This window comes from Rhea pennata, chromosome 1, assembly GCF_028389875.1.
Source record: "Rhea pennata isolate bPtePen1 chromosome 1, bPtePen1.pri, whole genome shotgun sequence".
Lineage (NCBI taxonomy): Eukaryota > Metazoa > Chordata > Aves > Rheiformes > Rheidae > Rhea > Rhea pennata.
This window is the reverse complement of record NC_084663.1, coordinates 190,260,099-190,282,088: the sequence shown is the minus strand read 5'-3', so window position 1 is coordinate 190,282,088 and position 21,990 is coordinate 190,260,099. Positions and strand designations below refer to the sequence as shown.

The window sequence follows — 21,990 nt, the reverse complement described above, 5'->3', positions numbered from 1 at the left end:
TTTAAAATGCCAGTTTCTTCTTTAAGTTTACTAGTCTTACTGCTCCCTGAAGCATAAAGTAACATAAAAAGAACAGAAGTTTTAAAGTTTCCTCAGACACATACTTTACCCTTGAAGGACTGCAGGCAAAATGAACTCCATGCACAGACCGTCCTTGCTCCAAGTCAGAGTCCCCAGTGAGACCACAGAAATAGAACCATTTAAAACATATATGCAGTCATCAAAAATTGAACTTCAAGTCTGTAACTGGTATCAGAGGTCACTGATCATAAAATGCCAGATGGAAGGGGCTTTCGGTCAATCCAGACTTGGCCCTGTTTTGAACCAGTGCTCTGAATAAGCAGCTTGTCCATTAACTAGACACATCTCAGATCAGAGGATATTGCTGTAGCTGTTTCCAGAACTATGCCTGCATATTATGTCAAGTAACTGCCGACATGTTAGATGCACAGATGAATCTAGCTGACGACGTATTTGACTATACCAACCACACTTTGCAGCCTACGCTGCTACGGCTGCACATCTAGCTGTATAGGCTCAATGACTACAAATAATACAGACTTGTAAGCTGCAAAATATGGTTACATTACTGTAAAAATATTTCCTTAAGTCTCTAGTAACTTCTAGATTTTCTGGGAAACTCTTTGTTCATTTCTCCACATATATTTTTTATTTGTATCATTTCTTCACTGTAAAAGGTTACATTTGTAAACTCTAATATCTGCCTTATTTCTCTAGAGTCATCATTACTCTAAATCAGTTCAGGTCATGCTGAAATTAGTCTTGTCCTTCACCAGGTTAACTGCTCCTCTGGTTTTGCTATAATTAATATACACTTGCAGATAAATTACAACTGAAGTGAAAGACAAGAAAGAAGAAGGGTTACTCTGTAATATTTGTTCTTCTCCCTCTGTTCAAGTTCAACAAGATGCCCCTGGAATTCCGAGTATGCCCCAATCTGACTAGTCAGCAAAAAAACAGACACTGCTTGAAGATGTTTCCTAGAAGAAATAAGTCACCTAGAAGAGATTCCTCAGTAAATGCAGGCACCACAGAAAACCCTACCTGTTGTCCTGTGAAAGGGAAAATTCTCACTCATTCTTTCCTAATCTTGTCACCTTCTTCATAGTCCATTTTAGCTGCAGTAAGAATCACTTTCATCATTCTGGACAGCAGTAGGCCTGAATTTAGCACAGTGGAATGTGTCCTCACTGTTTGTTCATAGAGGTTATGGAAAGGTAAGTACAATGACTCAAAACTGCTGCAAGAAAGAGCTGAAACAAGTTAACAGAATGAGCTCAGTCTTCTTTTAATGTCCTTCATTTTAGGTTTCTGGCATGCATAGTCAAAACCTCATCACACTTTTAACTGACAGATTTAGACCTATTAACTACCATAAAAGGCAAGACCATCATTGAAACCAAGCAATACTTCATGATACATTCTTGAATTGATCACAGATCTTAAGTACATTTTAAGGTGTGGAAGGCCTGGTTCTACATTTTATAGAAAAAAATATATATAGTTCTACTAATTTACTACTTTTTCTCTTTTTAAAAATTCTATTTTCTTCATGCTGAGAATGATTTGGATGAAAACTCTTACCTGTTTTCCATCTAGTGTGTACAGGCGTTTAACCACCCCTGAATCCAGCTTGATGGCATCTGTTATATCAGTCAGAACCTGTTCAAACGAATGTGCTGTCTTCTTGTTAAGCAGAATCCGGACTGCTTTACGTGGTTTCACTCCACTCCTGATGATAGTGACTAGCTTAGGCCTAATGAAATCCTTATTCTCTTTTGCATCTGGAGTACCTCCTTTGGCAGTGGCAAGGGACGGCACTGAACGGGAAGTAGAAGTTGTCTTAACATTCACTGACCAGTTTGGGTTTACATTCTTCGTGTACTCCAGCTTCTTGAAGGGTTCTATTGAACCACATACATAGCTTTCCCCTGCAGAAACAAAAGTGACAGACAGGAAAATCAAAATAGGTTGGAGAATAATAATAAAAGATAAATAAAAACCCAAGGAAAAATATCAAATGAAATCATGAACAATTATTAAACATTATTCTTAACATTGTTGATCTACAGTGCATAAACTACTGATTTCCTCCCTTCTCAGATGCTACAGACTAAAAAATATACATATATATATATACATATATATATTTACATACACACATTAAGGATCACTCATCAACAGTTAAAGAAAACACTGTTACAAATCACTAAAAGCATCGTTTCTCTTTTCAAAAAACACTGTCTGAAGTGGGGACTGCTACTGTCAATAAGTGGCATATGTAGCTAATCATCTTTCCAGCCCCAGTGCATTATCACAGCAGTCCTCTAGCATTCATGCTTAAATGGCCCATTCCTAACAAAACAGCAGGCTCCAAATACTTCAGAGGAAACAGTATGAAACATTATCAAAAGTAATAGGTTACAAATAACTGTCTGTAAGAGGTAGATGAATATATCATAGTAAATGTACTAATATTTAGTTAATTTAAAGCTTCAAGTAATATAAAACAGGATATGTATAGACAAGAAGCCTCACTGTATTATTCTACTGATTTAATATATTACATAGAGGAAGAAGAAAGGTAAAGCAGAATTGCAGAATTCCTTCCCAGTAAATTTACTATAGTTAAAAAAAAAAAAAAAGCGAGGGGGGGGGAGAGAGAGAGAGAGGCTGATTATAGCTCATATTTCTACCAGAGCACTACCTACAATGAAAAAAATGTTCAGAATTAACACACCCATGTATTTCTGGGGAACTAACAGAGTCAGAAAATACCAGCACATCTGCCTTCAGTGTTGAAGTTAAGGTAGAAAGTGAACTGGCATCTTAATTCAATCCAATAGCAGGTTACTGTAAGAGGGGCACCCATCTCTCCCATCCTCTCCCTCATGCCTGTGTGGGGCACTGCACTACCAGTGGGTGAGACTGTTGATCTGGCAGAATATAAATGCACTAATGAAGACAAAATGAATACTGAAACAGCTGGCAGATCCTCCTCACCCTGTGGCAGGCAGGGGACACACACACAGACACTAAATCTAGCAAGACAATGCCTTTTGGCAGCCTGCAGTTAAGATGGATTACAAACAATACAAAATCCCATCCTGAACAATACCATAAAAAATATGAGATGTTTTAATTTTTCTGGGTTCAGTAGTTCAGTGTATGCTAACAGCATAAAGACATTTAGGTTCACATTTAGCCCAAGGTATTAAAACACCCAAACAGAAGAAAAACAAAACACTCTACTTCCTGTGTATGCATGCAAAAAGGAGAGAAAAAAAGATCACCTCACACACTAAAAGATAGGCTTTGCTAATTATCCTTACCCTAAGAAAGAGAATTCAGTAAGAAAGAGGGATCAATACAAAGATTTCCTTTCTTACTATTTTTAATATTTCTCATTATTTTTAATACTTAAGGGCCCCACAAGAATACAGGGAATGCTGGCAGACATGTTACCAAAATTAGCACTCTGGGTGGGGAGTAACCATAGGGACATAAGGTCCCAGAATGCAAAGGGGGTTCAAGCCTTGCACTGGCAGCTAGCATGATGCTCCAAAGCTCCATCCATGATGAGGTGATAACTCCTAACATAGAGATTACCAGAAAGCCAGGGAAAAAATTCCAGGATAGTATAAAGTCAGAGCAACATGTGAAGATGGACCACTGAGTAGAAAAGATAACGCAATCAGAGCATAAGATCAAGCAGGAGTCATAAAAAGACTTCCATTGATTTTTTTTAAGCATTCTTTTAAAGCAGAACCCAAAATGCAAAGCAGGAGACAAGTGAAACATTCCAAAGCTTGGTAATAATCATGTGAGTTCAAGTTACCACGTACTTTGCAATAATATCTTTAGTGCTGAGAAAGGAATGTAAGAGGCAAAGCTACTACACTAAATCTATGATAATCTAAAAGACAAGGTTTATATATATATATATATATATATATGGAGATATATATATATATATATGGATATATGGATATATATATATATATCCATATTATATATACTACATAAAATATATACATGGAGAAGGAGAGAAACAAAAAGGCTTAGCAGTGGTAATGATCCAAGAGTGACCAAACAAGACATATTCTCTTCTTTTTATCCATGTCCCTAGACAGTATATTTAGCACTTAAACTATTACAAGGTCAGAACAGCATGAATGCACCCTCCCTCCCCAATATCCCATTTATAATGGCAACAGATTTTTAAAAAGAAACAATAATAATGCTTTTAGTATCTTTGTAGTTTTTTTCTTCTAATATGAACAGACCCGCACTCAATATAATAAATACCCATTTTATAAAATATTTTGCAGAAGTCAAAAAATCCTATATTCACGAGATTTTAGTCTCTTAACTTTCAAGAAAACTTATTCTTGTCTCCATTTGAGTTGTAACATTTAAAAAACACTGGTAACCTCTTTTGGGTGAAAAGAATACTTGGGGATCCCATGTTACCAGAGGAATTTTCCAGTTGTTTGAATAAAATAATCTTATGTCCCCAAAATGCTCATTTCTCAAAGGTCCATACTTCTGAATTTCAGTTTATATTTCATTACCAACTTAGTTACTTAAAAATGCATAACAAATGGTTGCATCCTTTGTACACAGAAGATTTACACCTACTCTATTTCCTTTCATGAAAGGAAAATATCTCACGTAATTTTTAGTACCATCTATATTTAAAGGTCAGTTGGGTTCTTAGTGGATGTGTAATAGCATGTGTCAAATCTTGGTTACTAGATTAATTTTGTGTAAATGACCATGACACAGACCTCTACTATCACTAAAGCTATGGGATTATTTGAACATCCAGCTGTCTTCCCCCTCTTCATTTCCAAAAGTACTGCATACTACCCCAATAAAATATTTGTACCAAGATGTATTTTTTCCTCCCTTGAGGGGCATCAGAAATAGCTACAGAATTCCTAGGATGTAAAAGAATATCCAAGGCCTTCTAGGATTAAATATCTTTATTAGGAGCACTTCATATAGCAAAACAGAAATACAGACCCTCTCCCCCCTTTATCACGTCACAACTTAAGACTTAACACTTGCTCAAGACTTAACACTTCCTCTTTAAGCTCCCATTCTGCTTTAGGGAAGTTAGCCTGAGACTGTAATTGACATAGATGTTCCTAAGGCCCAGACTTGTAAGAACATAAACTAAATTGCATCCCTACGAGTAAGAAGCGCAGCAACATGAGCAGGAGACCTGCATGGGTGAGCAACGAGCTCCTGGCCAAATTCAGACAGAAGAAGAAAGTACACAGAATGTGGAAGAGGGGACAGGCTACTTGGGAGAACTATAGGAATGCAGTCAGAGCATGTACAGACGCAGCAAGGAAGGCTAAAGCCCAGATGGGATTGAGTCTGGCAAGGGATGTCAAGGACAACAGGAAGGGCTTCTTCAAACACAGCAGCAGCAAGAGGAGGACCAGGGAAAATGTGGGCCTGCTACTGAATGGGGCAGGGGCCCTGGTGACCAGGGATACAAAGAAGGCAGAATTACTGAATACCTTCCTGGCTTCAGTCTTCATTGCTAAGGGCAGCCCCCAGGAATCCTGCAGCCTGGATGTAAGGGAGAAAGTCTGGAGAAGGAAAGACTTTCCTTTGGTTGAGGAGGATAGCATTAGAGACCTTCTGGGCAGGCTAGACATCCACAGATCCATGGGCCCAGATGGGATGCACCCATGGGTACTGAGGGAGCTGGCGGATGTTGTTGCCAGGTCGCTCTCCATCACCTTTGAAAAGTCATGGAGAACTGGAGAGGTGCCTGAGGACTGGAAGAAAGCCAATATCACTCCAGTCTTCGAGAAGGGCAAGGAGGAGGACCCAGGCAACTACAGGCCAGTCAGCCTCACCTCCATCCCTGGAAAGGTGATGGAACAGCTCATTCTGGATGTCATCTGCAGACATATGGAGGAAAAGAAGGTGATCAGGAGTAGCCAGCATGGATTCACCAAGGGGAAATCCTGCTTAACCAATCTGATAGCCTTCTAGGATGGAATGACTGGCTGTGTAAATGAGGGGAGAGCAGTGCACATTGTATACCTTGACTTCAGCAAGGCTTCCGACACTGTCTCCCATAACAGCCTCCTAGGCAAGCTCAGGAAGTGTGGGTTAGATGAGTGGACAGTGAGGTGGATTGAGAACTGGCTGAAAGGCGGAGCTCAGAGGGTCATCATCAGTGGCGTGGAGTCTACTCGGAGCCCTGTGTCTAGATGGGTCCCATCCTCTTCAACTTCCTCATCAGTGACCTGGATGAGGGGACAGAATACCTCCTCAGCAAATTTGCTGATGATACCAAGCTGGCAGGAGGGGCTGACACACCTGAGGGCTGTGCTACCATTCAGAGAGACCTGGACAGGCTGGAGAGTTGGGAGGAGAGGAACCTCCTGAGGTTCAACATGGGCAAGTGCAGAGTCCTGCACCTAGGGAAGAATAACCCCAAGCACCAGGACATGCTTGGGGCTGACCTTGTGGAGAGCAGCTCTGCAGAGAAGGACCTGAGAGTGCTGGTGGATGACAGGTTGAGCATGAGCCAGCAATGTGCCCTTGTGGCCAAGAAGGCCAATGGTCTCCTGGGCTGCATTAGGAGAATGTTGCCAGCAGGTGGAGGGAGGTGATCCTGCCCCTCTCCTCAGCCCTGGGGAGGCCTCATCTCGAGTCCTGTGTCCAGTTCTGGGCTCCCCAGGACAAGAGAGACATGGAGCCACTGGAGAGAGTCCAGCGTAGGGCTACAAAGATACTCAGAGGGCTGGAGCACCTGTCCTACGAAGAAAGGTTGTGAGGGCTGGGCCTGTTTAGCCTGGGGAAGAAAAGACTGAAGGGGGATCTTATCAACGTGCGTAAGTACCTGGAAGGAGGGTGTCAAGGGGACAGGGACAATAATCAAAGTTTAAGTACTCCTAATACTAGAAACATCTAAGTGTAAATCCAGTTTTCTTCACCTTAACACCCAAGCCTCACACTGACAGCAACCAGAAATTTCCATGTCTGATCTAATCCTTTAGCTTCAGTCGTGCTTGTGTGAGAAGGAAATCTCAATAGAAAGAACAAAAAGCATTAACCTTGATTTTCATCCTCACTTCTTTTTTCATAGTTACCTTAAGAAAGGGAAGAGGGCTGCAAAAAAGTTCTACAGTAGGCATAACTACTTCAAGGACAGCACCAAATTGCCTCAATGTTGCAGGGGGGAATAACTAATCCAATAGATCCACCTTCTGCTTAACTACTGTTTCCTGAAGAGTCTCCCCCAGCTGTTCTGATGAGGAGGCAGAGAGGTCTGTAGTCCTTTAGTCTCAGACTTAAACAAGGATGCTCCTGAATCAGGGTCTAGCATCAAACAGGCTCACTGCAATCAGAACGAGACTAAAACTATCAGTCTATGATCCTATGATTCTAAGTGCAGCTCTAACATGATTTTTTTGTAATCTGTTTTTGTAATCTTTTGTAATCTTTACCAGTCTCATGGACAATAGCCTCACCACAACAATTTGTGCCTGAGAGGAGACAGAAGCAGTAATTTGCTGACAGCCAACAGCAGCTACAAGTTATTTTTCCCAGCTCCAGACCAACAGAGAAACACACCTCTGAGAGGTGTCAGAACCTGAGCACCAGCAACTCTAAATCAGGCACATAATACAGCCCTCAAACACAGGCATTGACTAATTGACAGGAGGAAAAGTTAACCTGTAGAAGAAAGAACAATCTTCAAACATTAGATTTGTAGAACACAAAAAAAACCCACAAACATGCATGGAGAAGGGACCTTAAGCAGAACTACAGTAGAAACAGCCTACTTAAAAAATCTATTAGACTGCAGTCTCCCAAGAAAAGGGAGTGAGCATTTCACAGTGCAGTCATCTGTCACTAATCAAATCTTGACTCTTGATTACAGTATCAATAACCACTAAAATTTTTTAAAAAAAGGGAGAGGACATCCAACCGTTTTGGAGCATCTGCAACATACCTAGGAAAAAAGTATTATTAAACACTAGAAAGTACCTCTTTCCTGACAGCCCCCATTCCTCCTCACCTTCTCCCAGCAACAGAATATTTTAAACGTATCTAACTTTATCCGTTCAGAAAAAAGATACACAATGCTTGTTTTCTGTTTTTGAAATGGTAATCTCACAATTTAAGTTGTATGAGAGCTTAACTTTAAGTTGTATGAATGCTTAAGAAAATCTAGAGTGTAACAGACAAAATATATCTTAGTATTCAAAGGCTAATCAGAAAGCCAATCCTGTAGGACTGCTTTGTGCTAAAAATAAAAGATAAAATAAAGCCTACCACCTGCAGGTATACTTCCGTCAAAATTTAATGCAGCTGAACCACAGGAGCCATTTAACATCAGAGGATAGTTCTCCTAAGTCATGACAGAATGTCATAACATGTCTCATGTTAAAAATATAATCAAAAAAAAAAAATCTGTATGCAGAGTGGGTGCCTGTAAATACTGTAACTTTCCTGACTTGAATGTTTGACTCACTCTCTCCAGTGTATTAACATTTTTTTTTATTTGTTTTCTTCAGCTTGCTAGTATTTTCATTACTAGAATGTCCTAGTCACTATCTCTTGAAAGAAATTATTCTGATTGGCTTTCTGGGCTGAAGGCAGCCTAACCTAATGGCTCCATAGAGAAGGTTCCATGAGCTGGTAGAAAACCTGCAAGCAAGGAAGGAATAACCATTTATTGTCAGACAGCATGACTGCCACTTAACTGTCTTCAAATGTGGAACCAACGCTATTTTAAGCATCTACTAGGAAAAAAAAGGTTAAACTACAAACACAGCTGAGATGGAAGAACAGCAGTAAGCAAACGTTGTGCCTCCTGCTGAAGATGGTTAGCGCAGCAGTCATTCATTGCAGTCCATCTTCCCAAAGAATAGAACAAAAAGCAGACTTAAGAGAACAGGAAAGGACTGACACCCCTATCATCCAGGGCAACAGATATATACATCCTTCTTCACTGCCACCCCTTCGATGTCATACGAGCAAAAGACAGAGGAACAACGCCCTGGGAGAAAAAGGACACAATTCTGACAATCCCTCACCACGCAGAGCAGACTGCAAAAGGAAGATGAACCTGAACCAAATAAGCTATTACCTGGCAGTTCCCAAATGTGTTACTTAATAGAGCAATAACCTAGATAAACTTGTCTTTCTAGAGTGTCTGAAACAATGCAACAGTGCAAAAGAGATGAAGTATCTTCAGGAAATAAACCTACCCTACCTATTTTCATCTAGCAATCAGATGTGCCAAGAAGCTTCCAGAAACAGGAATAAATCAGATGTCATTTTTTACAAGGGCTGTTTTGTACTTTGATTTATAGAAGGCACATCATTCTTTCTGCTCTGATTGAAAGGAAAAAAAGTTTCCCCCTCTTCCAAACACAAGCAAGAAAAATGCACCCCACAAGCAAAAAAAATGTTCACTCTTGGTACAAGCAATATAGGCCTTGCATTTGCATAAGGATTATCACTGAAAACTACCTAGAATTACAAAAAAAAAAAAAAAAAAAAAAAAAAAAAATCCAAAAATCATGAGATCTTCTAAAAAAAAAATAAAAATTGTTTAGAAAGACAGACTGCATGCATACATGTGGCTAATGAGAAAGTCTTTTCAAATTCAACAAATCATCAAATAAACAAAAAGTGCCAAAAAGTTTAACAATCCTCTACCATTTTATGAACAGGATTATTCAGCTGTTTGTTTATTAAACAATATAAGGATTGCAGGCACTTCTGTCACAGGATCTAGTCCAAGCTTCATTAACTTTCATAGACCTGGATAAAGTCCATGCTTAATCTCCAGTGTAAATTCAGTCCTATGAACAAATGTCCATACAGATCCAGCTCTACTAGTACTTAAACAGACACTTTACTGTTATTATTTTGATAGTGCATTATATATGCTGATATAATATACATTCTGATGTATCTTTCTAGCCCATCAGTTCCTAACTGCTGAGGTTAGCTAATGCTCTTCTAAGTCTTGCCATAGAGCACATCAGAGATCAGGTCAATCAGTTCCCATGGGCTGATAAGGTTGGCCTCACCACCATCACTGCTGGAGCAGGCAGCAGAGGTGGCAGCAGCAAGAACAGGAAGGAGAGGGGAAAGCAGAGAGAAGAGGAATAAGGTGACAGTGAGAATAGCAAGACCCCCCACACACAAACGATGGGAACTCTGCCATAGCCCACCAAGTTAGCCAGGAGACCCTGCTCCTGAATTCTCCACTGGCAGGCAGCTTTCCTGCTGCATCAAATACAAACTGCATTACCTCCACTTGGAAGACTCTTCAGTCTAACTTCATGGGGTCCATCACCTCCTTTGAGTGAGATTGTCCCCACACTGTTACTAGCAGTTATAGCCATTACCAGATTTTCAAACTAGTACATTTGTGCTCTTTCAGGTAGCTCCTTCAATTAGGATTACAGCTTTGAGATAATCCCCCCAGAGACATTCATCTTTCTTCTTCAAATCATTCCTCAAAACTATTTTTACCACTAAGCCTACACTATGTGTATGTGTAGGTGTGTGTTTGTGTGTGTGTGCATACGTACGCATGCAAATCTTCATAACAGTTTGGCAGTGCACCCAGTGGCATGTCACATTGACATGTGACAATACTGTTTCCTAGTACTCCTTTGCCCATCTTGTGGTCTGGGGTTTTTTGCTTTGTCTTTGACTGCAAGTTCTCTGCAGCAGGGTTCATCTTTTGTGGTAAGAATTGTGGAAACCTAAAACAATTGATTCTGGTTCATTCCCAAGACTGAGGTAATATTATAATAAAAATTAATGAGAAATGGATGCAGCTATGGCCATCAATTGATTCTGCGGTCATTGTTCCATGAAGTAGGACCCCAAGAATAACAACTGTAAACAATACCTTTATTTTAGAGTTATCCCGTTTACTCCAATTTATTATTGTTCTTGTCACAGTGCTAAATGTTCTTAGGATAAGAACCATCAGACCACCTTTCTCTTTGGTTTAAAGATGTTATACTAATCTTTGGAAAAGCAAATCAAATTAGTTCTTTTCTAAGACCTTCTTTATAACTAGACAAGTTAGTCTTAAGAGCAGCTTCCTCTTCATTGTTCCCAGAGGCTTTGAATACATGCTATACCAAAGGAAAAAGGCATTTCACATTTGGAAGCCATTCTCTAATGGCAAAAAGGGTTCTGAACATCCGGTCTGACAAAGAAGGTAATCTGAATCCATTATATTCTTTCCTCAGTTACGGTGAAAGGAGAAAGGAAGTTACTGAGTGCATGAAACATTCTGTAACAGTATTATCAAAGGCCAAGAAATCCCACATGTCCCAAGTCTTCAAAAACATACAGAGATGCCATTAGTTTCAAATAAAAAGATGTGCTCACAGACCTCAATATAACCAGCCGCACAATCATAGAATCAGTAAAGTTGGAAGGGACCTCTGGAGATCACCTAGTCCAACCTCCCTGCTCAAGCAGGGTCACCTAGAGCATGGTAGACAGGGCTGCATCCAGGTGGGCCTTGAACATCTCCAGAGAAGGAGACTCCACAACCTCTCTGGGCAACCTGTGCCAGTGCTCTGTCACTCTCACAGTGAAGAAATGTAGTATTTAGAACTAAATACTACCGATGAAAAGCAACTCCTTTACAACTTCTTTTCTGCTGGTACTACTTTCATGCAAATTATGTATTTAGCTCTTAGATGAAAAGCAGTGGCTAGTTTTCCCCAAGAACTAGTTGCTTTTCTCTCTTTACTCCCCAGTGTAGGAAGGGAAGAGTACAGTAACTTTGTCATAGACATAAGAGGAAATAAGTATCATTAAATAAAGGCCTCATCACATTTACCTGACAATAGAATCACTAACTCAGTGCCTATGAAAAAAACTACTATCCAAATTCACAGCAGTCTCATGAAGTTAACTCATACAGCAAGGGAATAGTTGCATCATGAACAAAGCAATATTTCATACTCCAACAGTTCGAGCAAAAGTGTCATTTGATGAGAGGCAAAAATTGTGATTTTCCAGCTATTTAAACACATAGCTTGTAGCTCTGCTTATTAATGCTGTACAAGACTATGCAAGCATTATTCAATTTATACAGTAAAGAGTGGAAAGAGCTTACATAAAAACCATCACTACCAACTTGAAGTGTACCCAGGAAAAGCAGGTACGTTCATTAAATAAGGAAGAAAGGCTCACAAAAATAAAAGAAATCTCAAAGCCCTTCTTTTAAAATTAACCTTATCCCCTGGTACTATCATTCATGTTAAATGACTGATTCATAACCACAATATTGTTATCCTCTAGGAGGCCAAAATAAACAAGGCTTAACTAGAATTGATTTCATCCTCTGCATTCAAGATCCTCCCCCTCCCCCCCCCCCCAGCATCTGGTTTTGGCTGCAGCAAGAGACTGTGCAAATCAACATTAATATCAATGATACATGCTTCTTGGTGAGCATACCAATCAAATAAGTACAATTATTTATACAGCTAATGAGAAGAAAGTATACAAATGCTGTTTTTAAATAGATGTTGATTAATATTGGTCTATCCGTACAGAAATTGATTTTCTCCACTAATTAAATACTGCCCTGAAAAATACAGTTCTAAGTCAGCCCTGGAATTCAAGATATGGATCTTAATATTAGTTTTCTTTGTTTCATCAAAACTACAGTCTTAACCCCGAAAACCCTTATTGCATAGGCAATCCCACCACTCCAACTTTCTCTTTGAGCATCTTCATGTTGTTCTCTATTCTGCTTTTTAATGCAGGGAGGATCATCAAGAACACCCTCTTTTCAAAACTTCTCTTTAAAAAAAGCTCTCCTCTACAGGAGACAACTCACTGGTGGCTGAATACCTGCTACATTAAGATCCATTTCTCTTTCAAGAGCCTTATTCAGCATTAACAACTTCTTCTCTTCCCCAACTTACCCTGCTTCTCATCCTCTCTCATAATATAATGGTACTGAAAATTCTTTCACCTAGTGCTAAAAATGAAAATCATGAGGAAATACAATCTGTTACAAATCTAAATGGGCTCTCCTGTGGCTACAGCCACAGAGAGATGACACTATCAGATTACTCCCATAAGCATTAACAGGCCCATGCTCTAGTTTACAGGGTTGCCCATGGCACATTGGGGCCAGGGGTAAGAGAGGAGAGACATCAAAAACAAAGTTGTTTAAGCTTTACTTCCTTTCTACAGAGCCAAATCTATGCCCTTGAACTTCACAGACAAAAACAAACGCACTTACAGCTATGTACAATTAATGCTTTCAGGCCTTACATGTTCTGACATTTTCTACTAAGAGATGTTGCCTACAGACAGAATGCGAAGCCAGCTACAAGCCAGGGGCACTTTATGCTGGAGTAACTGATAATGCTTTATGCTACAGGTACAGGTGCCTTATTTAAGAGTAATGCAAGGATGTCACTGGACAGAGGAAGAGGAAAAGGAAAAACTCCACAGGAGAGAAAAAGGTTGAATCTATTCAAACCATCTACCCCAGCAGAGCCAAAGATACAACATCACTCTAAAAGGTTGCCTACATTTATTCCACTGCATGAGTGCAGAGTACTTTAGCTAAGGCATAATTACTCGTATGGAAGAGTTTGAGCTCTTCGCTTGAGAACAGCTTTTCAAAGGGGAGAGAGGCAAATTCATTAGAACTGTCTTTCATGTAGAAGTGAAGATATCTGCTAATGAAACCTATGAAAATGGGCATCATAGATCTTGTCAAGTATAACTGACTAGACTTTCGTTGGCATTTTAAACATGCAAGTTCAGAATAAGCAGCAGAGGAGGTCTTCAAGACCTAGGCTTATCACTACTAGGTTAACAGAAAGGGAACAGTCAGACACTTTCAAAAAGAGAGAAGTAAGGCAAGATAAAAATATTTCACAGCACAATAAGGTATTTGCAATTCAAGCTATACCATTGGAAATTCTTTTCTCTATCAATAATAAGAACAATACTATTACTCACTTGTGGAATACTTAACGAAATTTAACAAACACTGATTCAAATACAACTTTACGCCTCCAAATATCATTGCTGACCTTCTACTAGCTGGTCCAAGGAGGAGATCTTCTTGGAGCCATCAATTGTGTAGATTGTTCTCACCCCCTGGGGCAGATTCACATTGTCAGATAGAGTTCGGGTCAGATCAGCCAGCAGAGCCTCAAAGGATCTAAACCGGTCAGGGGAGATGGCATACACAATCCCTTTGAAATACCGGTCTCCATTACGATAGAAGCGAACTTTCTTAGCTTTTTTCTCAGAACTGAGGGTCTGTAGAGTACGGGTACGATAAAAGCTGCAGTGGGCACTGTGGGTAGGGCTAGGCAAACCATTTACCCGGGACCCTCTGCCATACCGCTGCGCTTTATCACGCTCGTCAAAATGCTCCAGCTCCATATCTCTCCCAAAGGACATCTTGAAGTTCAACCTAAGGGATGCACAAGAAAAGAGAAAAAGATTAAGAACTTACACATTCCAAGAGAGCTCATTTTGAGACATTCCAAGAGAGCTCATTTTGAGACATTTTATTGTATACAGGGCACACAAGAAGACTCCTTTCCAAGTTCAGAAGAAAAGCTTGAACAAAACCATACTACATTCACATGTTCACTTTATAGCTCTCTTGTCATGCTGTAAAAATCTAGTTTGTAAGACATGAGGGTTTTATACATCATAGACATACCACTCATGAAACCAACTGCTTAGCAACATGCAAACATAAAAGAATGTTCATTTAAATTCAGTAAGACCCCTGAAACTGAAGTGGCAAAGTTGAACTACTGGAAAAAAAGAGCAAACAAGTCAGCTTTCTGCTTTTTCTCATCTTACATTCAGGTGATATTTGAATCCTATTAAAAGTGACATAACCAGTTTGCAGTCTAAACTGTTTGCCCCAACTAAACTGCTCCTACTGTGATCTCAGAAGTTACCATCTCAGAAGACAATACTTGTTGCCAATCAGTAAGCAATGAAGAAGTCCTAGAAGAAAGATGTAGCAGGTTGGTGAAGAGAATCAGGACTATCACTACCAGTAAGCTGACTTAAGGGGTCAATTCCACTATTAAAAAGCCCTTGCTTATTCCAATCATTGGTTTCCCTACAGCCTAAGCTTTGAAATAAGCTATTGCAGTTGCCCTTGTGCAAATACTTCACATACTCTAAACCAACAGAAGTGCTCAAATATCATGGAATAAATAAGACAAATAAAAAAAAAGATTTGAGGAAGTCATGAAATTAGTATTATTCAGTGAGCAAGCTACTTTAATGCTTTATAAAATTACCAAATATATTATTAATATCCCAGGCCCAATATTCAATTGATCAATGCTGATAGATTCTTTCAGCAGGAAAACTGTCACTGAAGGAGTGATGAATTCAGTGTCAGCAGGCAGATTAGCAATTTACGTCTTCCAGGTTTGACAGCAGCAAAGACACTTCAGTATGGCCAGTTCTGACCAAAATGATCCAGCGTTCAATACAGCTCACACAAAAGGAAGCTCATATTTTCCAAAATGCAACTAAGGAGGTATATACTTGCTTTCCTTTTTGTGACCAACACAAGATTAATTACTACAAGTGGGATGTTAATCTTCATAAATAAAATGAAAAAAAAGATTCAAAAAAAAAAAAAAAAAAAGATCATTAGGTTCAAAACATATTTCTTCTAGTTTAAGGGACACCTACCTTTGCAGTTATCTGCAGAATAGCAAAGCACAGTAAGTTTATTTATAGCACTAATACACAGACCTAATTTAGAAGTGGTCTTTCTCATTGATTTCCAATGAAAAGAAAAAAAATGGCAAGCACAAGCTTTTTTCAATCCCTAGTAATTAGGTGACCATTAAAAAAAAAAAAAAAAACAGACCAACTATTAAGCAATAGGAGGAAATACGGGGGGGGGGGGGGGGGTGAGACTTACAGATACTCCTTAGTTTATACAAGTTTGTATTAAAACAATGATTATACAGTTGGACCCTGATGAGTTGCACCCCGATGCTGCAAAACTGAAGGGGATGTGCTCAACTTCTTAGAGCTGTTGAAGTGCTTAGCTAAAGCAAGCATCTAAAGCAAGCATCTAAAGCAAACCACTGCAAGAGCAGGGCCTTGGTGGAAGTTACTTACCCTGGTTTGGTTACAGCTCCCAGCTTATTCTGTTATGTAGGCCTATAGGATCATGTGCTTATGTATATATGCAAAATTTATATTTGTAAAGACCCAGCTTTAAAACTACCTAATTAACATTTACTGCCTCATATATAGGAGAAAGTAGATTCTAATCTACATCCTTCTACATCAGCGCACTCGCACCACATCGCTGACTAGTAAAACAAGGAAATTTGCTTTGGCATTTCAGTGACATTTCTCTATGGGTTAAATAGAGAATATTACTTAATGGCCATTCTTAGAACAACTATCATACCACCAATGTTTCTGTACAAAATATTTATTAGCAAGTGTTTTGTTTCATTTTTAGTTCCAATAAGAACCATTTATTCGGGTTTAAACCATCCCAGGAGAACTCACAATGCAAATCCTTTACCTCAGAAGCAACGCCCGTGTCAATAAAAATGGATTTTTCTCTAGATCTGCTGTTTCATTTGCTCAAACCAACTCAAACACAAGGGAAAAAAAATAAGAAGAAAATACAAGTTTTTATGAAGACACGCTTTTTATAGTCTTTCAGCTCAAATAATTTTGGATTATGGGGCACGGGAAGGGGAACAGTGTCAGTCACTGCCCTTTCTTCCACTCGCTTACGCTTTAATCAATAACGGCTATAATTCCCAATGAAGCTCTTTAAAACAGAAATAGAGCTCCCCTTGAACAACACAGCCCTGCCTTTTACCGAACAGCGTGTTCAAACCACAAGGTCAGAGCAGACAAAGAAATTCTAAATAATTTGATCTCATCAGATGTTTCTCTATATGTGTGTGTGTGTGTATATGTATGTGTGTAAGAATTTATAAATAAAATGACACACCCCTGGTTTTCCCCCACGGAAACCACCATGCTCAGTAATTCACATCCTATGCACCTGTTAAAGGGTTATTTATAATGCAGGTGTGGGTGAGCGATTACATAAAACAATCATCCACGCTGAGCAAAAATACCTGCCGCGACATGACAAGAGACCCAATTTACCACCATTCACAGACTACGGAACAGGCTGACTACCAAGTCACTGGGGGAGGCCAAAAGGCAGGACAGCGGCGAAAAACGAGGGTTTATTCTGCCGGGCAGGAGAAACGTGTTTGAAATGCACCGAGGCTGCTGGAACCTCTTCCGCGATGATACCCGGCGCTCGGCTCCGCCACAGCCCGGCAGCGCGACGCCAGCCGCGTGGTGACAGAAGCGCGCTGCCTCGGCACCTGGCAGCCCCGAGGCAGAGCCAGGGCTCACGCAGGAGCAAGCGGGCAGACACCCAGCCGCAGGCAGCCGCCCGCCGACAGCCCCCTGCTACTGCCGAGGGGGCGGCGGGTGCCGGCGCCCGCGGCGCTCGCAGCCCGCCGCGGAGCTGCCCCTCCCCTGAGGCGCCGGGCCGGGGCCGGGGCCGCCGCCCCACACAATGGGCACAGGTGCAGCACGGCGCAGCGCGGCGGGCACCCAACGGCCGCGCCCCAACGGCCGCCAACGGCCCCGCGCGCCGCCGCCGCGGAGCGGAGCGGCGGCCGCACCCCGGCGCTTACCTGCTCTCCGGAGCCTCGCGAGCACCTTCTCCCTCGGATGTGCCCGCTGGGCGCGCAGGGAAGGCGGCGGCTCGAAATGCGAAGCGGCTGAAACGCGGCGGCGGCGGCGGCTTCCCCCCTCCCCCCCGGCGACCACCCGGCTTTAATGGCAATAGTTGCCGCAGAAAGCGGCTCGGATGCCTTTGTTACGCCTCCCCCGGCTGGAGAGCGCTGCTGGGGAGCCCGCGCTGCAGCTGCTTCGCCTTTCTTCTGCTGCTGCCGATTGCAGTGATTTGCATTAGCCCGGCCCTCATTGAGATGCGGCTCTTCACACCAGCCTCTCGCGGGCTCTCCCTCCAGAGGGCGGCGCCGCCGCCGCCGCCCCCTCTCCCTCTGCTCCCCCTCGCCGCCTGCGCGCCGCCCGGCCCTCCGCGCTGCGGGGCAGAGCCCGAGCCGCCTGCGGCAGCGCCCGCCACCGCCGCGGGAGCCGCAGGGCAGCCGGGGGCAGCGCCCTCGCCGGGGCGGCCGCTTATGCCTAACGGGCCCCCCGTGAGGCGGTTCTGGTCGCAGCCGGCCCGCCACCTTCGCCGCCTCCCTCTCCGCCCGGGGAAGCGGGCTCAGGCCGGTGGCGCGCTGCCTGCCGCAGACAGGCCTCGGCCCGACGCCCGAGAGCGCCTGTCAAAAGCATTTGCTGACCAAACGTGTCGCTGGGTGTTCGCACGGGCTGGCCTGATCCTAGAGCACTGGGAGCCCGCTGGCGCCCCGTGGTAGGGCTTGTGTGCTGAGGGCGGCTCTGACGTGAATTTAGCTACTCAGGTCGTCGGGCATCCCCGTGGCCCTCGGTCACTGCCTGACCTTGGAGGTGACTAACCTCCATAGACACTGCGGGTTTTCTGCTTAAATTTCCCAGAAATCGCATTTGCCCTAGAGCGTCTCAGACTTCATCAGACTAAGTAGCTCCACTCATGCTTGAGCCCCTCAGGCCGCAGAGCGCGTTTGCTGAGTCAACTTCCACACAAAAACTCAGGGTGGCTGCTATTTTCTCCTCAAACACTGGGCAATTCTCCTCTTTAATACCCAAATCTCACTGATGAAACCATTCCCAAGGTGGAGGACCTGGTTTCCTTTCCTCTGTGCAACAAGGATTTTAACTCCTGTCTTTTACTTGACAGGTAAACATCCTAGTGCACAGTCCAGAGGGACGTGGAAGGAAACAAAGCAAACACTTTCTGTCCCTTCTGCTGAAACTGTTCTGTACTCTAAAAGAATTAAAAATGCATTAGATCAGAGAGAGGGAATTGGTCTGTAACCTAGTGGTTATGGCACTCAGTAGAGAAGACAAAAGATAGCTTTGTTTTCCTATATTGCAGACCATTCATATATTTTACATCCATAAATCCAAAAACAAGCAGTGGAGCAGGGAGTTAAGCCCAGGTGCCTTCTCCCAATGAAAAGGCTCCTGCTTAATCTGTCCCTTTGGACAAATGAAGCCTTCATTCTACAAAAACAGAGAGGCTCAAAAGATGGAGCACTCCGCTTCTTCCCTATACCCCTAGGATAGTCCACAGACAGGCCCTTAGGAGGCAGAAGATTCCCTGAAAGAGAAAAATTAATTGTTGCTTTGTCTTCAGCATCTTGAAGATGTTCTTTAATCACAAAACTATTGCATGAAGCAGAGGCAGAAGTCTTCTAGCTAAACTTCCTGTTTCCATAGGTTTTGAAAGCAAAAATGACCACCTAAGACCTTCAGGAGAATCTCTGCTTGAAGAAGTAGCAGCATTAAAATACTTGAGTATCAGAAAGATTCAGAATTTAGTGCACATCTCTGTCCTCAGAAATGTTTTAACTGTTCTTGCCTATTTTGGGGGGGATCTCATTCTAAGGCATTTAATTCTCTCCATATATTCAATGTCGAACTAAGGACTGAATTTTTCAGATAGAAGTTCCTAAAAATTGAACACTACCACATTGAGTGCTTCGCGAGTTATGTTCCTTTTTAGTCTATTGTTTTTTAAAATCTCTGATCTGTATTTAGATATAATAGATATGGTGATAGTGGCAATTATTATTTTAATTGGTTGGAGAATGGAAAATAATTTTAAAAAATTCTGATACCTTGCATTAAAAATCTACTTTTTTAAACTGCTTCTGAGGTAGGTCAGCAATGAAATTACATGTTCATTATGGTCTTAAATTACTATTCTTTGATATGAAAAAACAAGAGGTCTCAAAGATCACTGCTAGGAAAGACTACCATGGTCTCTAGGCCCATTCTCTGACAAAGTAGGATTGTTCTTTAACATTCTTCGGTGCTGTTTAGTCCAGTTCATTTTAAATGTTTCAGGTAATGGAGCTTCTACTACTTCCCAAAGGAGACTTCACTTGGAAGTCAAGTTCCTCCAATTACGTGGAGGTTTTTTTCTGACAATCAGGTTAATGGAAAAATTCTTATGTTTGAGCTCATTACTTCTGGCTATAGTGCCTTGTGTTCACGTACATAATTTATTTCTCCCATTGGTGTTTACATTTCTCTGACATGTATTATTTACGTCTAGCCTAAGTGTGCAAAATACTTTGCAGATGTTCAAGATAGGATCCTCACTCTTACTAGGTTACACTTTAAAATAAAAAGACAAGCACAAAGCAAACAAAGGTAAAAAGGAAACAATAGAATATAAATCAGTAATAAAGCATAAGCTTAATAGGCAAGATTCTTTTAAAACGTGTTTTTTTTTTTTTTTTTTTTTTTCATTTGCAGCACTGTGTTTAACATGAAGGTACAACTCCATGTAGCATGGAAAGTTTGCCTTCTTCAGGCACATTTGCCATCTTTTTAAAGCACTTTGGAAGAACCTTGCCCTTTACCTTTTTTATGTTTGTCCATAGCCTAAATTTAACAATGCAATTCTAAACAGGAACAAAGTTTGTATAAATTGTTTCAATAGATATATAGCCTTCCTGTTAAAAGAACTCTGTTGTTTTTTCTAATATGAATTTGTCTTTCTTTCTTGCACAGATTTTGGAACTTTATCTGTTTCCAGAGCCCTCCACAATAATACATGCTTTTTAAACCATGGTATATTCACTTAACCTTCCTTTGGATGACCTAAGTAACTTGGGCTTTACATCTCTGTCACTGTAAATCAGGTTTTTCAGATCTAACAGTATCCCAGTAGAGCTTTTCAGAACATTTCTAATTTTTAAGCACCTTTTAGAAATGTGTGCAGTAGAATTGGATGCAGTTACGTCACCGATGCTAAAGGTTTCATCATCTGCTTTACGTGATCATTCTGGGAGCTTCTCTTTAGTTGGCTAACTCCTATGAGCCGTAAATCCTTTTCAGAGTCGCTGCTTTCCAGGACACTGTCTCCAATCTTCTAAACGTGACCTACATTCTCTGTTCCTGCTGAATGACCCTGCATTCAGCTGTCTCGAAAAAGCATGTTCAAATAGCCCTGGCTTACTAAAGGATGTCAATTTCCCAATAGAAAACCTGCCTTGTCTTTGTATTAGCTAGTGCTGTATGCATTTTATGCCATCTGCAAATTTTACCATTAATGCTGTTAAATACTCCTTCAGATCCCTGATAAACTTCTGTAGGAGCAGAGGACAGCATTTTCCAGAATGTAAGGGCTTGACCCCAAGGCAAGAGCGCTGAGGGTGCATTTAGAGCTCGTTCAACTTTGTGCCAGAGAAGCACTCAGCTCTCAGGGTGCCAAACCAGGCCCAGGGGACTGGTGCGAGCGTTGTCACGTATGCCTGTTTCCGCCAGCAGCCTGTGCCAGCTCTCAGCAGGGGTTGGAGCAACTGAAGCTGCACCAACCAGCTGGGTTTGCAAAGGGCACCACAAAAGGCGTTGGGGTGGGCCAGCATAGTCCTAAACAGACATCGAAAATACTTTGGGAAAAACTAGCAAATGAAAAAGAGCAGAAGTCTATGGATTCTTCAAGAATTACCCAAGGGATAATGATTAGCTGTTTACAATTACTTCTGGAGATCTATCAGCCTGTTTTTAATTAATTATTATGTGTTGCACTGATTTTAAATAACACTAATCACTTAATTAGATTGATGTACTGTTGTGTGTCTATTGCTTTACAGGAGCATATGTCGATGCAGTCACCTTTATCAATCATATTTGGCAATCTCATCCAGAAAGCTGCTAAATTTGAAATGCTCACTGGTACTAATCATCTTCTGTATTGATTATATCAATAGCAGCACTTAAATTATTTTACCTGCTACTGATTCCAGA

The 21,990-nt window shown here is 41.4% G+C and overlaps 1 protein-coding gene across 3 annotated transcripts in view; it reads right to left on the bottom strand.

Moving 5' to 3' along the window:
- Positions 1 to 18,002, bottom strand: part of DCLK1 (doublecortin like kinase 1) — a 251,768-nt gene extending 233,766 nt beyond the window's left edge. For all 3 annotated transcript variants that reach the window (XM_062567108.1, XM_062567109.1, XM_062567110.1), the window contains exons 1-3: positions 17,757 to 18,002; positions 14,109 to 14,497; positions 1,606 to 1,952 (exon numbers count right to left, since the gene is read on the bottom strand). In XM_062567108.1, the coding sequence (XP_062423092.1) occupies positions 1,606 to 1,952; positions 14,109 to 14,484 (723 nt within the window). In that variant the 5' untranslated portion in view covers positions 14,485 to 14,497; positions 17,757 to 18,002. The remainder of the gene's footprint in view (positions 1 to 1,605; positions 1,953 to 14,108; positions 14,498 to 17,756) is intronic.
- Between the last annotated feature and the right edge of the window lie 3,988 nt (positions 18,003 to 21,990).